Source organism: Heteronotia binoei, chromosome 19, assembly GCF_032191835.1.
Source record: "Heteronotia binoei isolate CCM8104 ecotype False Entrance Well chromosome 19, APGP_CSIRO_Hbin_v1, whole genome shotgun sequence".
NCBI lineage: Eukaryota > Metazoa > Chordata > Lepidosauria > Squamata > Gekkonidae > Heteronotia > Heteronotia binoei.
In genome coordinates, this window is record NC_083241.1 from 166,718 (window position 1) to 184,197 (window position 17,480).

The window sequence follows — 17,480 nt, forward strand, 5'->3', positions numbered from 1 at the left end:
GATGCATTTACTGAAGAGGAGGCTGTGTCTGGACACGCTTCCTTTTCTTCCATGGTGCATCTCTGCTTAGAGAGATCCTCTCCAGAAGCAAAGCCCAACCCCAAAGCACAAGACTCTCCCCCGGGGAGGAACATGCTCAGGCACCTGCATGAATTCCCCACTGGGGAGTCACTCTGGAAATGCACAACAGGGTGGGTGGGGAGCAGAAGGCACCTCTGCCACTACTTCTGAAATGTTATGCAGAACTTGGAGAGTGGGGAAACAGTGAAAAGCCAGCATCACCTCTTAAGTGCTTGACCCTGGTAGATTCCAGGACTGCTGCAGGAATCTGTCTGGCCCTTCCACTAGGAAGGTCAGATGCTCCAGACTATGGGTTCAGAACAAGAAAACTGCAAAATGCAGCAGTCATGATGAAGCTCCTGGAGAACAGCAACAGAGAAAGAATGCCCAGGAGATGTTGACACCAAATGGAAAACGTGTGTGAGTGGCTTGAATGGTAAAGAGGCAGAGAAGAAATGGGTGTAGGGGGAAAGCATGTATGTTAATGTACCCATGGCCTTGAAGAGAGGCCACTACATACAATTTTGAACACAGTCTGCCAAAGACTATGAGAGAAAAGCTGAAGAAACAGGTGACAAGAAGGTGCCATGAAACACAATGATGATAATAATAATACTTTTTATTTATATCCTGCCCTCCCTGCTGAAGCAGGCTCAGGGCGGCTCCCCCCCCACACACACACGCACACACAGTTATACCAGACAATTATACCAGTGCTTGACCAACACCTCACTCTTTCCCTCTTGACACAAGCAGAAATACAGACATCCCTGGAGTACGTGTGAGAAACACCCACTGCCCACCCAAAACATCCAACCCCACCTTGCCGATGGCATGTGGAGCAACATGGCTTGCTCAGTTATTCTGGTTCAGTGAACAGTGACCGGAGCCATTCCAAACCCCAAAATATCAGGCACCCCCTTCTGGAAGTAATACCCCACCACCTTCAGGCCGTTCCCTCCAGACATGCAGGCAACAAATATCTCAACAAATACTACTGAGAAGACACCGTGACGTGTAGCCTTTGAAAAAAAAAGGAGAGGCTACCAACAAGGGCTGGAGAATTCTGGGAAACTAGCATCTCAGATCAGAGGAGAAGCACACTTCTCACAGTGAGAGAGAGCTGCCACCTGACACCAGCTAGAGTTTCCGGTGACCAACCGTCTGAAAAGCAGAACCGCCAACATAGTAATGGTACAGCACCATGGAATAGTCTTTAAATTTTAATTGTACTAATGTTGTACAGATTTTATTGACTTATTATTTTAAATCGTGAAAACGACTATTGTGAGCCGCTCTGAGTCCACTTGCGGAGAGGGCGGGATAAAAGTCTAATGTAAATAAATAAAATAAATAAATAAGTGCTGGAAATGCCACCAGCTAACGGCACTGTGTGCATGCTGGTAACTTCAAATCCACAGCAGTACATGTTTTTCACCGTAGCCTTTATGCAAAAACTTAAAACAGAGAAGACTTAGGCTCAAACCCCTCCTCTGCCATGAAGCTGGCTGGGTGACCCCTCTCACAGCTTAACCAACCTCAGAAGACTGCTGTGCATCTACTCCACACTGAGCTCCCTGGAGGAAGGGAAGGATAAATATGCAATAATCTTGTCCCCATTTGGGCACCACTTACAAAAGTCTGTAACAGAACCACTCCGCCAGCCCAGCGGAACGCTTTGCAGTTCTCAGCTCCCAGGCCTCCCCACACCCAGGCTGCCAACAAAGCCAGACATTCAAGGCAGAAGTCAGGCAGGGGCAAGTTCCAGCACCTCTACGCAGCAATTGCTTTGGAACATGTAGATCAGGATGTGTTCCCAACATAACAATATGTTTTTTGTAAGCACAATGAGAACACACAGTGAAAGCTTCTGTCCAAAAAGGAAGCTGCTCTAAGTAATGCTGCTTCCAAGACAACGTTTTAGTTGGTTGGTTGGTTTTATTTGAAGCACTTTAACCCCACTCTTCTCCCTAAGGCGATCGGGGTACCACAGAGGCTCCATCCTCTCCTCTCCTCCATGTCATCCTCGCAACAGAGCAGCCACCAGCAGAGTGCCAGACCCAAGTCCTGCCCCAACATGGAAGTAGGCAGAGCCTCTCTCAAGACTCTGGGCTGCGCACCTTGGTTTAAAAGAGAGAGAGAAGCTACAGTCTGCCAGAAAAAGTGAGTCATTTCCCCCTCTCATTTTTGGGTCAGGTTTCCTGTCACAAGAGGAGCCAAACCAGAGCCTGCAACCAAGCAAGCTGCATGCAGGAAGACAGCTGCACAGACGGATACCCTTCGCTTTGCTCTCTAGGAAGAAGCACAGGGGTAGGAATCAACAGCCTGACCCCCACCCCACCCCCAGCAGCCTACTTCTGATTCCTACTTCAATTCCAGCTCAGGATCACTGGAAGTGGTGCTTCTCAAGCCTCCATGGCCACCTCTAACACCTCTCAGGATTGGCCCAACAGAAAAAACAGGGGTGGAGGTCCACCCTAGATGGACTTACTTTTCTTTGGGAGGGGGGAATACTAGAGCCTGCAACCAAGCAAGCTGCATGCAGGAAGATGGCTGCACAGACGCTCTCTAAGAAGAAGCACAGGGGCAGGAATCAACAGCCTGACCCCCACCCCACCCCCAGCAGCCTAGTTCTGAGCCAAGCCAGATTCTAGATTCCAGCTCAGGATCCACTGGAAGTGGTGCTTCTCAGGCCTCTGCCAGGAAAAGCCTCCACCTCTCAGGAATGGCCCAACAGAAAGAACGGGGTGGAGGTCCACCCTAGATGGACTTGTTTTTCTTTGGTGGGGGGGGGATACATAAATAGCCTCTATAACTTATTTTCCCTCTTATGATATTGTCATCTTCCCACCAGAACAAAGCGACCTCAAGGTGACTTTTCCTCCTTTAGACAAAAGCAGCACCTGGGATATAAAATAACCACAGAAATCTACTGATAGTGACAAAGGGCTGTTCTCTCTCTCTCTCTCTCTCTCTCTTTACCCCAAGCAATGCAATGCACTGGAGTGTAAACACTGATGCAGGTGAATACCAGAAGCATTCTGGAGAGATGCAGCCTCTTCTTCTACTCACAGAAAAATGACCTGATGAAATGCTGCAGATAAGGTTCACTTGAATGTAAACTTTGGCAAGGAAAAGAGCAGCAAAACCTGTCTGCAGTCTTCGAAGAAAGAACATGCATGCTTCCCCTCCACACACACACAAACACTTGCATGGCGTGCTCTAAGCCACGGTGCAACAATGGGGCACCTCCCACCACTCTTGCACTAGCGTCCTCTCGACAGGATGCAATATTCAGCATTCCAAACAACAGCTAAGATATCGGGGCACTGCTGCCAAGAAATGTCAGCCAGCACACACTGCGCGAGTGAAACCATCTTCAGCACTGACTCCAAGGGCAATCCCACTACAATTGGAAGCTCACAACACCAGCTGCGGGACTTAGCCTGCAAGGCACTGAAGGTAAGTGTCATGGCTGCTCGTAGACTGGCATAACCAATCTGCTTGTGCTGTAGAATACTCGTCTCTCCAAAGAGGGTGATGTTCTTCAGATGCAAACATCATGAGCGATTACAAATGCTAAGGACATTTTCCTTTAAAATTTGTGACAGTTTTTGTTCACTTTCTAATTTGTATGTTCAAAACATATTATTTCAAACTGAAAGAAAAAGTATAGCTTTATAAAGCTACAAAACTGATATTTTTCTATCTGTAAAACAGGTTCACCAAATCTGCTCAAACGGAACATCCACTTCAGGCAAAAGTGTGTTTTTAGGCTCCGGGTGTTTGGGTGCTGTGAGGCACTCTTCTCTCTGCTACTACAGGTTGCTTGCGGGAGGCATCTCTCTATCCCGAAACACATGGGATTCTCACTTGAGGCATACATAATGTCAAGCATGATATTTCTAAGTATTAATTTAGTATGCATTTTGTGTTCATACTTCCCCCCACCTCCTTTCTATTATTCCTCTTTTCTGAATAAAGATCTCTCTTCAAAGTTTCCCCACCTGTGGACTCTCAAGGATGCAGGATATGCAAGTAATCTTCCTATTGTAAAGTAGAAGTGCCTCTCCCCCGAGTTCCCATACATACCAACAAGTCAGGAATGTGTGGGAACCGAGAAATGTTATAGTATCCAAATGGGTAGTTGATAGTATGCTTTGAACCTTCTATGCAATTCACATCTGTATGTTATATTTTGAAGCTATCTGAACTTTGTCTTTGAAGTAGCCTTTAAGATGCCATACTATGTAACTTACTGTATCACTTCCAAAGTATCGTTCCTTGGACAAGTGTTGGATTATCAATAAAATAAGTCTTTGATTTAAACAATAGCTCAATTATTCGAAATACCGATGCTTTACACATAGGCCATGCTACGGCTTCACTTTTTCCCACAGTTCTGCCAATATGGGTAACACACTCTCTCGCTCTCTCAGTCATGGGCCTGTGACAGCCGCGAGGAAACTCTGGGCTCCTGCCCAACACAGAGAGCTCCCTTCCCACTGAGATTATTATGAATGCTTTATTTCCGGCAAAAGGCAACTTTGAGCCAAAAGAACTGCTAAGCTAGTTTAAAATAAAACACGCATTTATACAGTTCAAGCATAGGAATAAATCTGAATCTAAAGGGCAAAGTGTAGTCAATAGCAACAGTACAATGAAAACAAAGAATACGGAATACATAAAACAGCAACAAGAACATGATCTAATCTTAAAAAGGCACATAAGAACGCTCCCCAAAAAAGAGGCTCAAAAGCCACGTTTTTAACGCTTTACTGAGTGTGACAACCTGCACTGTAAAGGCCCTGGCTGAATCTAGAGCTGGAAGTTCACAAAGGCTCCTCCTCTGGGATTTGTCCCTGACAATATTCTGGCAGGAATCTGCTCATACCTGCCAGGAGCTTTGGACTGTGCAACAAGATAACAGCACCCACTTAGCTGCATGTGTACAAGCCACCCTGTGCTTTTTGTAGCTACATGTATCGCCTTTGGCAGTTTCACAGAACCGAAGAATCAGAGCTGAGGACGATAAAGCTGTTTGCTCTGTCTGGAACTGTGCAGGACCATCAGGGCTGGACACTCATTTACTCCATTCATGCCCTGCCTTTCCCCCCAGTCCTGACCCAAAATGACTGTTCTCTTCTCCATCTCATCCTCACAACAACCCTGTGACTTAGGCGAGAGAGAGAGAGAACAAACAGCTGGCCCAAGACCAGGCAGAAAACTCCCAGGCTGGAGTGGGGATTCAAACCTGGGTCTCCAGATCCTTATCCGACACTCTGGATCTTATGACAATAGTTAAACAAGGCATTCCTCAATAGTTAAACAAGCAGTTGAACAAAGCAGGAGTCAAGTTGCACCTTTAAGACCAACCAAGTTTTATTCAATAGCAGAAAACAATAGCAACGCCACATATTGGAACATCAGCTGAAGCAATCAAAGTTGCCTGTCACAGATAAGAATCAAGAGTAACACATCACGACATCTGGTCTGAATTTGTGGATTTATTGGAACAGTAACATGTGTGTGTGTGAGGCTGTATACAGTATGCAATGAGCTGGGTAGTCTGGGGTCAAGCAGGAATTCTGGGGGGGGGGGACTATCCTTAATTAGCTGTGAAAGAGGGTTTTTCCAACTCCTTCAAAGTGTACGCTGTTACTTGCTTAGTTAGGGTGGCCTAACGGAGGGGAGGGGAGGGGCAGGCAGAATTTTGAGAGGGGGCATGTGATGCCACAGGGCCCACCCTCAAAGCTACCATTTTTTCCTGGGGAATAGATCTCTGCAGTCTGGAAAGCATGAGGAACTCCAAGCTCCAGCTGGAGGCTGGCAACCATATGAAGCCGGCAGAAGCAACGGCTACTACTTTGGAGCCAGGCTGGACACACCCCATGTTCTGGCAGGCCACCAGCTGGCAGTGGCAGCACACACACACACCTCAGTTACAGCAGTTTGTCTGAAAATAAATGAGAGCAGCATTTCAGAGGGGAGTTGCATGGTCTGCAGTAGAATCAGCCACTGAACCAGGAGCAGCACCACAGAGACCCACACGCTATCCAGAGCACAAGCTTTTGAGGCAGAAGAACAAAACTTGGGCCTTCCATTATTTCGTTCAAAATAAACAAATAGCATTTATGCAAAGTGAGCTGGGCATATGAACATATGAAGCTGCCTTATACTGAATCAGACCCTTGGTCCATCAAAGTCAGTATTGTCTTCTCAGACTGGCAGAGGCTCTCCAGGGTCTCAAGCTGAGGTTTTCACACCTATTTGCCTGGACCCTTTTTTGGAGATGCCAGGGATTGAACCTGGGAGCTTCTGCTTCCCAAGCAGATGATCTACCACTGAGCCACCGTCCCCCCATTAGCTGGCTTTGGTGAGCGCCTTGAGGCATGCCCTGATGGTGGGCCTTCACTTGTCAGCTGCACGGCCAGGGGGGCACAAGCAGGGCTCTGGGCAGCATTCAGCTGAACCTAGACTACTGTGCCTGGCACGAGGGGAGGTAGGTGGGGTTCAGCACTGCTAGGCACAATACTGTACAGAAAATACCCTGCCCCTCCAAAAGGTTGCTCTGCCACTCTCATTCGCTTCAAAAAGGATGCCCACCTGCACAAAAGTCTTCTAAGCCCATTCATGCCAACAGATTTAGGAGGTGTGCTTCAGACTGCTCTACTACCTTAGTAACTAACAGCAAAAAAAAATCACTTCCAGTCAGTGGAGATGGTCCACAATGTTAACGTGTTTTACGTTTTAATCTGCAAAATGCGCCCACTCCTCCGATGTAAATATTTTATTGAGCTGTACTTTTTTTGATTGTATATTATTATTTTATTGTTGGATTTTATTTATTTATTTATTTATTTATATTGGGATTTATACCCCGCCCTTCGCACCGAAGTGTCTCAGGGCGGATTTTAACTGTTTTTATTATGTCTGGAATCCGCCCTGAGCCCCTCATGGGAAAGGGTGGAATATAAATCTACCAAATAATAAATAAAATAACAACAACACTGGGATCAAAATCTGGGATTCAGCAGTAGCAGCAACAGCCTCTCACTTCTGCTGAACTCAAATGAAAGCATTTTGGGAAAGCCTGGGGTCAACAGGCAGTCAGGTGGCCACTGCTCCAGTCAGGTGGCTCCACTGCTCCTTTTACTTTCCACTCGTCTTCTACATAACTTCTAAATTTTTTCCACTCCCTTTTAAAATCTTCTAAATCACAGTCTCTTAAAGTTCTTGTTAATTTGTCCATCTCACTCCATGTCATCACTTTTACAATCCAATCCCATTTTTCTGGTATTTTTTCTTGCTTCCATAACTGCGCATATAGTGTCCTAGCAGCTGAAAGCAAGTACCAAATTATAGTTCTATCTTCTTTTGGAAATTTTTCCATTTGTAATCCCAACAGAAAAGTCTCTGCAGCTTTCTTGAATTCATATCCCAAGATCCTAGAAATTTCTTGTTGGATCATCTGCCAATACTTTTTCACTCTTTCACAAGTCCACCACATATGGTAGAGAGAACCTTCAAGTTTTTTACATTTCCAGCATCTGTCTGGCATCTTGTTATTCATCTTTGCCAATTTTTTAGGAGTCATATACCATCTATACATCATTTTAAAACAGTTCTCTTTAATACTCTGACATGCTGAAAGTTTCATAGAGTTCTTCCATAAATATTCCCATGTATCCATCTGTATTTCTTTATTTACATTTATTGCCCATTTAATCATTTGAGATTTCACTACTTCATCTTCTTTAGACCATTTTAAAAGTAACTTATAAGTTTTTGAAATTAATTTTTCATTATCTCCAAGCAGAACTTTTTCCATTTCTGTTTGCTCTCGTCTTATTCGTCTTGCGGAGAGGGCGGGATATAAATGAGAAGTAATAAATAAATAAATAAATAAAATTAATATCGTTTTTCACCAAACTCTTTATTTGTTGCATTTGAAACCAATCATATTTGTTATTCAACTCCACAGCAGTTTTCAATTCTATTTTGCCACTTTGTATTTTTAATAGTTGATTGTATGACAGCCATTTTTCCTCACCTGTCTCAGCTGTTATTTTTATCACTTCTGCTGGCACTATCCATAACGGTTTTCTTTCATCACCATATTTCTTATATTTCATCCAGGTATTCAACAAATTATTTCTTATATAATGGTGAGAGAAAAAACTATCCATCTTTTTCTTCCCATAATACATATAAGTGTGCCAGCCGAATTTATTTCCATGACCTTCCAACGCTAAAAGTTTTTTATTCAACAGCGTCACCCAATCTTTTATCCACACTAAACAAACTGCTTCATGATATAATCTTAAATCTGGTAATTGGAATCCTCCTCTTTCTCTAGCATCTATTAAAACTTTCATTTTAATCCTTGGTTTCTTCCCAGCCCATACAAATTCCGAACTCTTCCTTTGCCATTTGTTAAATTGTTTACTGTCTTTCACGATTGGAATAGTTTGAAACAAATACATTATTCTCGGCAAAATATTCATCTTAATTGCAGCTATTCTTCCAAGCAATGACAAGTTAAGCTTATTCCATTTTATCATATCTTCATTTATTTTACGCCATAGCTTTTCATAGTTATTTTTGAACAGGTCAATATTCTTCATTGTTATTTCCACACCCAAATATTTTACTTTAGAGGTAACTTCACATCCTGTTAGTCTCTGCAACTCCTTTTGTTTATTTACTTGCATATTTTTACATAAAAATTTTGGTTTTTCTTTATTAACATAAAATCCCACCAGTTCTCCATATTCTTGTATTTTAGCTAACAACAAAGGTGTTACTTGTGTAGGATTTTCATTTATAAACATTATATCATCTGCAAATGCTCTATATTTGTAAATAAATCCTTTAACTCTCAACCCCTCTATTTCTTTATCATCTTGTATTTGCATCAATAAAATTTCAAGAGTCATTATAAACAACAAAGGTGAAAGCGAATAACCTTGTCTTGTACCTTTGCTGCTTATCATTTCTTCTGTAAGATCTGCATTTATACATAACTTTGCACGTTCAGTATATATTGCCTTTATCATTCTTATAAAGTTTTCCCCCAACTCTATTTTCTCCATTACTGCAAACATAAAGTCCCAGTTCAAATTGTCAAAAGCTTTCTCTGCATCCGCAAAGAATAATGCCACTTCCTTCTCTGGATGTCTTTCATAATATTCTACAATATTTTCAACAGTTCTAATATTGTCTCTTATTTGCCTTTTAGGGAGAAATCCCGCTTGGTCTTCCTTTATGAAATTTATCAAATATTGTTTAAGTCGTTCTGCCAAAATTCTTGCATATATCTTATAGTCATTATTTAGTAATGAAATTGGTCTATAGTTCTTTACATTCATGACATCTCTATCTTCCTTAGGAATCAAAGAAATTACATCTTCCTTCCATGTATTTGGTATTTTCCCTTTTATTCTTAACATATTCATCAATTTTTGAAGTTTCGGTACTAATTCTTCTTTAAAAAATTTTAAAAATTTAATCCATCTGGCCCAGGTGCTTTTCCAATTTTCATTGCATTAATCGCTGCTTCAATTTCTATTCTTTCAATTGGATCATTCAATTTTTTTTTTTCATATATCCAGTTAAGGGTGCTATTTTAATCTTTTGCAAATACGCTTCCATTCTTTCCTTCTTTGCTTTAACACCTTTAAATAATTTAGCATAGTACTTGAAAAATTCTCTCTTTATTCCTTCTTGATCTACCATCTCTCTTCCATCAACCACAATTTTATTAATAATTTTACTTCCTCTCTTTATCTTCAGTTGCCAGGCCAAATACTTTCCAGGTTTATTCGCTCCCTCAAAGGACTTCTGTTGTAATTTTTTCAAATTCCATTCCAATTCCTTATTTAATAAATGTCTCATTTCTACTTGTAGTATTGTAATCTCCCTTATAATTTTCTTTTTCCCTGGCCTTTTCCTCAGTTCCCCTTCTTTTTTCTTTATTTCATTTTTAATGTCCAACATCTGTTTTTCTTTTGCCCTTTTGTCCTTATTGTTTAATGTAATCAATATTCCTCTCATTACGGCTTTATAAGCATCCCACACCATCTGAAATTCTATATCATCTTTATCATTTATTTGGAAGAAAGCTTTAGTTTCATTTTCTAGAGATGTCACTAATTCTTTATTTTGTAATAAATCTTAATTTAATCTCCATCTTCTCACTTTTTTAGACAATTTTGTAATCCATAATATTGGGTTATGATCTGCACCTATCTTCGGCAAGATCTCTATTTTCTTAGTTATAAGGCCTAAGTCCTTTGTACCCCATAACATGTCAATTCTGGAAAAAGTATTATGTCTTGCTGAAAATAATGTATAATCTCGTACTTCAGGATTAAATTTTCTCCATATGTCTTCCAAATTTTCTTGTTTAACCAGTTCAAAGAAAGGATTTTAGCAATTTTCCTTCTTTATTGTTATTTTTTTCCCCAGATCTGTCCAAGGTATTCTGAATTGTTCCATTAAAGTCTCCCATAATCATGACCTGGTCATATGTCAATTCATCAAGTTGTTTTATAATGTCATTAAAACAAAAATCTTTTGCACCATTTGGTGCATACAGTCCCAATAATAAGGTTTTTTTCGCATTTATTATTACTTCTACTGCCACAAATCTTCCATCTTTATCTTTAAATATTATTTTTGGATCCAATTCTTGTTTAATATAAAAAAATCACACCCCTTTTCTTCTGTTCAGCCAATGAAAAAATTCCAGTCCTAATTGTTTATTCCATAAAAATTTATAATCCTTTTGTTTAATATGAACTTCTTGTAAGCAAATTATATTACAGTTTTGTTTTTTAATCCAATGAAATATTGCCTTTCTTTTTTGTGGTGAATTTAATCCATTTACATTCCAAGATAATAATTTATAATCCATCATGGTGCAAATTCTTTATTCTCTTCATAAAATTTACGCAGCTCCTGTGTATTTGTAACTGTAATCCTTCTTCCTTGTAGCTCAAAGCTCAAACCTTCAGGTATTATCCATCTATACCTTATTCCATTGTCACGTAGTTTTTCTGTTAATTTCTTATATGTTCTCCTGTCATTTATCACTTGTCTTGGCAATTCTTTCATTATTCTTACTCTGCTTCCTCCCAATGTCAATGTTTTTTCAAATTTTTTATTCAAGATTTTCCCCACCATTTTTTTGTCATATATCTTATAACCACATCTCTTGGTAAATTATTTTTCTTGGCATATGATGAATTCACTCTATACATATAATCATACATATTTCTAGTCCCTTCAAGATCTTCCTCCAAGAAATCAGCAATTATTTTTATTACATGTTCTTTTAAGTCTGTCCCTTCTTCTTCAGGTACTCCTCTCAGACGTATTTGTGTCTCCATCAATTTACAGTCATGGATTGTTATTTTTTCTTGCATTTTTAATAAGGTGGAATCCTGGAGTTTAACTTTCCCTTCTACCGCCTGCACTTTTTTTGACACCACCACTGTTTCATTTCTAAGCTCTTCCATTTCTTTTTTAAAGTCCTCAATATCTTTTTTTAAGTTCTTTTTTGCAAGCATTTATCATCTTTTCCACCCCTTTAATCATCCTAGCTTCCATTGCTTCCAACTGATCTTGCATCTTCTCCAATGAGGCAGCCTTTGCACGGGTTACCTTTGACTCTGACATTAAAAAAACAGCGAAAAGTTTGATATCACCAAATTAAATTTCAACTATCAGGTTTGATAGATTAGAACTTGCCCTTTCAAATGAGCCTAATTTCGCCGTCCTCCAACCTTCCCAGGCTCAGATATTAATTTTTTAAAAAAAATTAGCTTCCCAGTAATAGCCACCGATGTTTTTCTATGGTAATACAATCCTAGAGTAGGTCCACTTCTTCAATAGTTACTTCCTGCTTTGCTTGCCCCAAGTCATGTTCTCACTGGTAACAAAGTCTCACGACACTTGACGTATTTCCTGTGTTGACTGTAGAAACTGCAGATCTCTGACGATGGTGCTTTCACTCCACCACCGCAGGTAGACAAAACAATAAATTCCTTTCCAATTTTTAACACTGTCCTTAATTTAACAAAGTCCAAAATTCACCCCTTCTCCTCTTCTTCTTCCAAGCTTTCAAACTTTCTCTTTCCCACCTTCTAATATTATTTTGTTTGCTTTAAAATAGTCCCAAAATGGTAGATAGCAATCAGTACCTTTTTCTAAGGTTATCCAAATCAACACTGGTCTCATACAGCATCAGATGTTTAGCAGTCTCAAAGAAGATTAGGATCTTGTCAAGCTTATGTCAAATAAATGACTCTGTAAACTTCTGCAGATGATGAATATGCAACTTTTCTCCGGGGATCCCTCAAAGCCTCAAAGGAGCACACACCCCCGGGACTCCCTTTTAGCCAAGGTAAATCACCTCAAAGTTTTCTGTGCATATCTTGGACTAATCTCTCACTGAGAAAAGTAAGCAGAAGGCAAAAATTTGCCCTTTACTACCCTGAACAGAAGCTCCAGTCTGCCCCCCTTAGCAGGTCAGCTCAGCATTCTCCAAATCCCAGAAGTCCTAGGCAAGGGTTCATTATCAAGCAGACCATATGAGTGAACACAACACATAGGGCTGCAGAACGCCTTCACTTGTCTACAGGTATTCGTTAAGAAGAGCTCCATGATGCGAAAGTCAAGACAGGAGGGAGAAAGGGCAAACAAACCTCAGCAGAGTCACTGCAGCGGACTGACAGAGGCTTAACTCACAGCACAGTTTACATTTTTTGCATGTTTTGAAGTATGAGTGAATTTGCAACAGCCAAACAAAACAGGCTTAGTGTTAAGTCATTCAAGAATTACCATATATTATTAAATGCCACCTCCTCTGGTGGAGTGCACCTTCATGTAATTCCTGAACACCAAACAGAATCAAAGCACATGGTATGAATCATTCAGTTTCTGCCTGCATTTCATCACATCACAAATGGTGCGTGAAGTCCACTTCTGTTCCACAGCCACTTATTTGCATTAAAAAGGCACCAAAAAAGCAAAACAAAAAAAAACAAGCATGGCAAAAGTCCCCTGGGGTAGAGGCTGCCCATTACAGAGAAAGTGGGTTGGGACTGACTACCTCCCATTGCAAAAGAAATGCAAACCACTCTGCCTACGACAAGAGCCAAGTCACACCTTGGGTACAGGTCAATGAGTCCTTTTTTTTTTAAAAAGCTAGTCAAGAACATGTTTTGCGATTATACTACGATCTCGTTCTGACACGTAGCAAAGGTTTTTATCTGGTGTTTTGTTTGCTTGTACTGTTTTATTGCTGTCTCCAAATGAATTTTGTTTTACTAATTCTCTCAGCAGATGTTTTCATTTATGCTTTTAACTCCTCAGTGCAAGCTATCTTCTCTCGGCTTGACTTCGCGAACGAGATTTAAGAAGGGTGCAGTAGTCCACGTCTGCTGCAGGCTCGCTGGTGGCTATCTTAAGCGTTTTAAAATGACTTGCATATATTCTAGCTCAACCATCATCTTACAGCAACCGAAAGCATCCTACAGATATCCCCCAGCTGCAACACTACCTCTGGGGCAGAAAAACCTTCATCTACCAGCTGCAGGCCTGTTCTCTTTGCATTCAACACTGAGCTTCTCCATCTGATCAGTGCTTCTCCCCAAGTCTATTTCAGGCTTATGCTTTATTACTGGGTATAACAAGAGACTTTTTGCAATATGAAAACACAGTTCTAAGAAAAAGAGCATGATCACCACTTGTCAGGCAAAATAAAGAAGCCTATGAACTTAATGCTCTGAGAATTGTGTGAAGCGGTATAATCTTTTACTTGTTTGACAAGAAAACAGCTTAATAACAGGCCTGTCTTCTAAAGTCAGCACCAGTGTTCCTTCTAAGCTGAGTTAGCGTTAGCTAGCACACAGATTTTTAGCCTCCAGCTAACACATTTGTGTTTTATCTCAGGAATGATGACCCCAGAGCACATTAATTTATGCAGCAGATCACAACTTTCATGCCAGTAGCTCACAAAGTGGAATTTTTGCTCACAAGGCTCCGCAGCTTAGAGGGAACAGCACTACTGCAAATTAGCTTGCATTAAGTGCACACAATTCCTTCTCTCTCCCACCTGTTACAAAAGCGATCGGAAGCATGTTTTGCTCCAGCTCTGCTTTTGAGCTAGACAGCAGAAGTTCTACCACCCATTTCAAGCAGCCTTACCTCTTGGCTTCCTCCAGGTGGCAGAGATACTCATAGGCCACATTCTGCCGTCTCCGCTCATCCATTTCTTCAGCTGTCATCCTCTCGTTATCCAGAACAGCTGCAAAAAAACCACAATGAGTCCCAGGAAGAAAGGCCCCCTCCCCAAACAAGCTGAGCACCTGCTTCCCCTGAGACAGGGTGGGTCCCCAGCAAGGTGCCCACCAGGTGTTCTCAAAAAGTGTGTGGAGCTGCTGCCTAGCAGGGCTTCTGATTAGCCACTGGGAATCAGATTAAAATAATCTAGTTGTTCTAGTTGCAGCTGCTACCAGGGTTGGTCCAGTCTCTCTGGCTCCATTTGTCTAGGGTAATTTTAAATTACTCCATTTTGGTCCTGCACTTGGACTTCTGCTGTGGGTGTGAATCTACCTCCTGCAAGACCTATTTTGTAGCTGCGCCCACCACCATGTGCCAGAATTCCACAGACACTCAAAAAGCTTGGGGACCCTGAGTTAGAAAGAGAAAAGCCCTTGCATGTCCAGGCATTGGAAAGCAAACAAGAAGCCTGGCTTTTCCTCTCCCCATGCTCCTGTCCCCATTTTGAAAATGGGGGTGAAGAAAAATGGGTGGGGGTGCTGCAAATTCTATAGGGAGCACCACCCCTATCTCCCCCCACCCCCCGCTGGCTATGGTCCTGGTCAAGACTGAAAATGGCTTAACTGCTTTAGCTGCATGAACTAGTTTAGGGCAACTAGAATGATTACAGGTTTGGAACACTTTCCCTATGAAGAAAGGTTAAAACGCTTGGGGCTGTTTAGCTTGGAGAAATATCGACTGCGGGGTGACATGATAGAGGTTTACAAGATTATGCATGGGATGGAGAAGGTAGAGAAAGAAGTACTTTTCTCCCTTTCTCACAATACAAGAACTCGTGGGCATTCAATGAAATTGCTGAGCAGTCGCGTTAGAACGGATAAAAGGAGGTACTTCTTCACCCAAAGGGTGATTAACATGTGGAATTCACTGCCACAGGAGGTGGTGACAACTACAAGCATAGCCAGCTTCAAGAGGGGGTTAGATAAAAATATGGAGCAGAGGTCCATCAGTGGCTATTAGCCACAGTGTGTACATATATGTGTGTGGGGGAGGGATGGTGGCTCAGTGGTAGAGCATCTGCTTGGGAAGCAGAAGGTCCCAGGTTCAATCCCTGGCATCTCCAAAAAAAAGGGTCCAAGCAAATAGGTGTGAAAAACCTCAGCTTGAGACCCTGGAGAGCCACTGCCAGTCTGAGAAGACAATACTGACTTTGATGGACAGAGGGTCTGATTCAGTATAAGGCAGCTTCATATGTTCATATGTGTGTGTGTGTGTGTATATATATATATAAATATATATATATAAATTTTTGGCCACTGTGTGACACAGAGTGTTGGACTGGATGGGCCACTGGCCTGATCCAACAGGGCTTCTCTTATGTTCTTCCGTGACACAGAGTGTTGGACTGGATGGGCCACTGGCCTGATCCAACATGGCTTCTCTTATGTTCATGGTTTCCTCCAGCTGTCTAGCTGACAGTCAGATATTCACAATTTGCCATCACAGGGGAATGCGCCTACAGCTCTTAGTACGGAAAACCAAAAAACAAACCTTTTAAGGTACACTGGAGGGCAAGGTGGGGTGCTGGTATGATTATTAAGAAACTTGTAAAAGATTGCAGACTTCTGTGCTACGGATTACTCTGGCCTGTTCTATCTGTAGGCAAAGCCTCCTCCTCATTCCTGTCTCACAGAGAATGTCGTTTCCATGCAGGTTACTACGGCAACCCAGAGTCTTACAAGATGACCTCATGAGATGTGTGTTTAGTAGACAACTCATGGACTCCATTTTGTTGTGTGGACCTGAACATTCAGAGTCGTATTAAAAGCAGATTTCATCTTAAACCAAGTCGTTTTCAAGAGACTCACTGAAATTTTAAAGTTCATTACTACCTGTCTTGCCTGAGGGGATGGCAGAACTCACAGAGGGCACCCCACTGGTCCTCTCTGATGAACGGGCCTGGCGTGCTTCTCAGAGCCCTCGGCTGCAGCTGCTTTACCCATGTCTGCAGTCCACATTTCAAGAGATGGGCAGTGGGGGAGCCAGCTGCGAGCCTGTCCAAATAACCTCTTATCATTTCTCCTGCACAACAGAGTTGGGGAATCGAATACAGGCGTCAGGCACAAGCCTTGGTTCATATACATGGTAACCATGTGACTTCAGCTCATATTATTATTACGGCAGCAGCCTGGATTGAATGGTAGAGCCTCTGCTTGGCATTTAGAAAGTCTAATTCCTGGCATCTCTGGTTAAAAGGCTTAGGGAACAGGCAATGTGCTGAACCAAGACAGTTTTGTGTGCCTGTGTATTTCCAGGACCTAAGCCATGCCTACCTTCTTACCCCAGGGGAAGCCTCAGTCTACTCCTGCTTCGCCGTTATCCACAGCAACCCCTGGGTCAGGATTTTCATCCTAAAAACTGCTGGGCTCCAAGTACCACCCCAACAGTTGCCAAAAGGCCTCTGAAAGGTTCCCTTTCCTCACCACCAGTCTTGAACATATCAGAAAGCCAGTCCAAAGAGAGGGGAAACAGTCCACTACTACAGTTCCCTGGAACAGAGCAGGAGAAATGGCTATCAGGGTGAGCAGTGAGAATCAATGGCCAGGCCTTGTTTACAATCAGCTGATCTGCTCTGCCTTTCAAGCACACCCACGACAGCTTCTGAAGTCCACTTAAAAGTGCAAGGTCACCCCAGACAGCCCTCTGACCCACAATTGTTCCTAGAGAACAGGCATCACAGTGGAACAAACTGTGGAACCAAATTCATATGCACCTGCCCCATCTATGTCTCCTAGGGACACTTCCACTAGAAAGCCCAAGTTGGGAAGTTTTTGCCAAACTATCCGCTTCCGCCATATAATAATTAGGAACGTCCAAGTGTTTCGCTCTGACCGTGGATTGCATCCCACCTTTGTGGCATCTCACTGTCAAGGTGAGGCAACTACAGAGTGAGAGCCACAAGAGGCTGGAGAATTTTCCATCCTTACATTCGTGGCAGGCAGAAGAGCCTATTGTCACCCCTGTGGAACCAGAAGATGAAGAACTGCCACCTTGTGGGCAGGAGAAAGGAAGGAACATGCACCGTATAGGCTGGGGAATGGCACATCCCTGGGCAAGGGAATGAGGTGATA

General features: G+C 42.2%; 1 protein-coding gene across 1 annotated transcript in view; it reads right to left on the reverse strand.

Moving 5' to 3' along the window:
- The window catches only part of IQGAP1 (IQ motif containing GTPase activating protein 1), a 121,585-nt gene that overhangs the window by 103,400 nt on the left and 705 nt on the right, over positions 1 to 17,480 (reverse strand). The window contains exon 2 of the mRNA XM_060260413.1: positions 14,275 to 14,374. Within this exon, the coding sequence (XP_060116396.1) occupies positions 14,275 to 14,374 (100 nt within the window). The remainder of the gene's footprint in view (positions 1 to 14,274; positions 14,375 to 17,480) is intronic.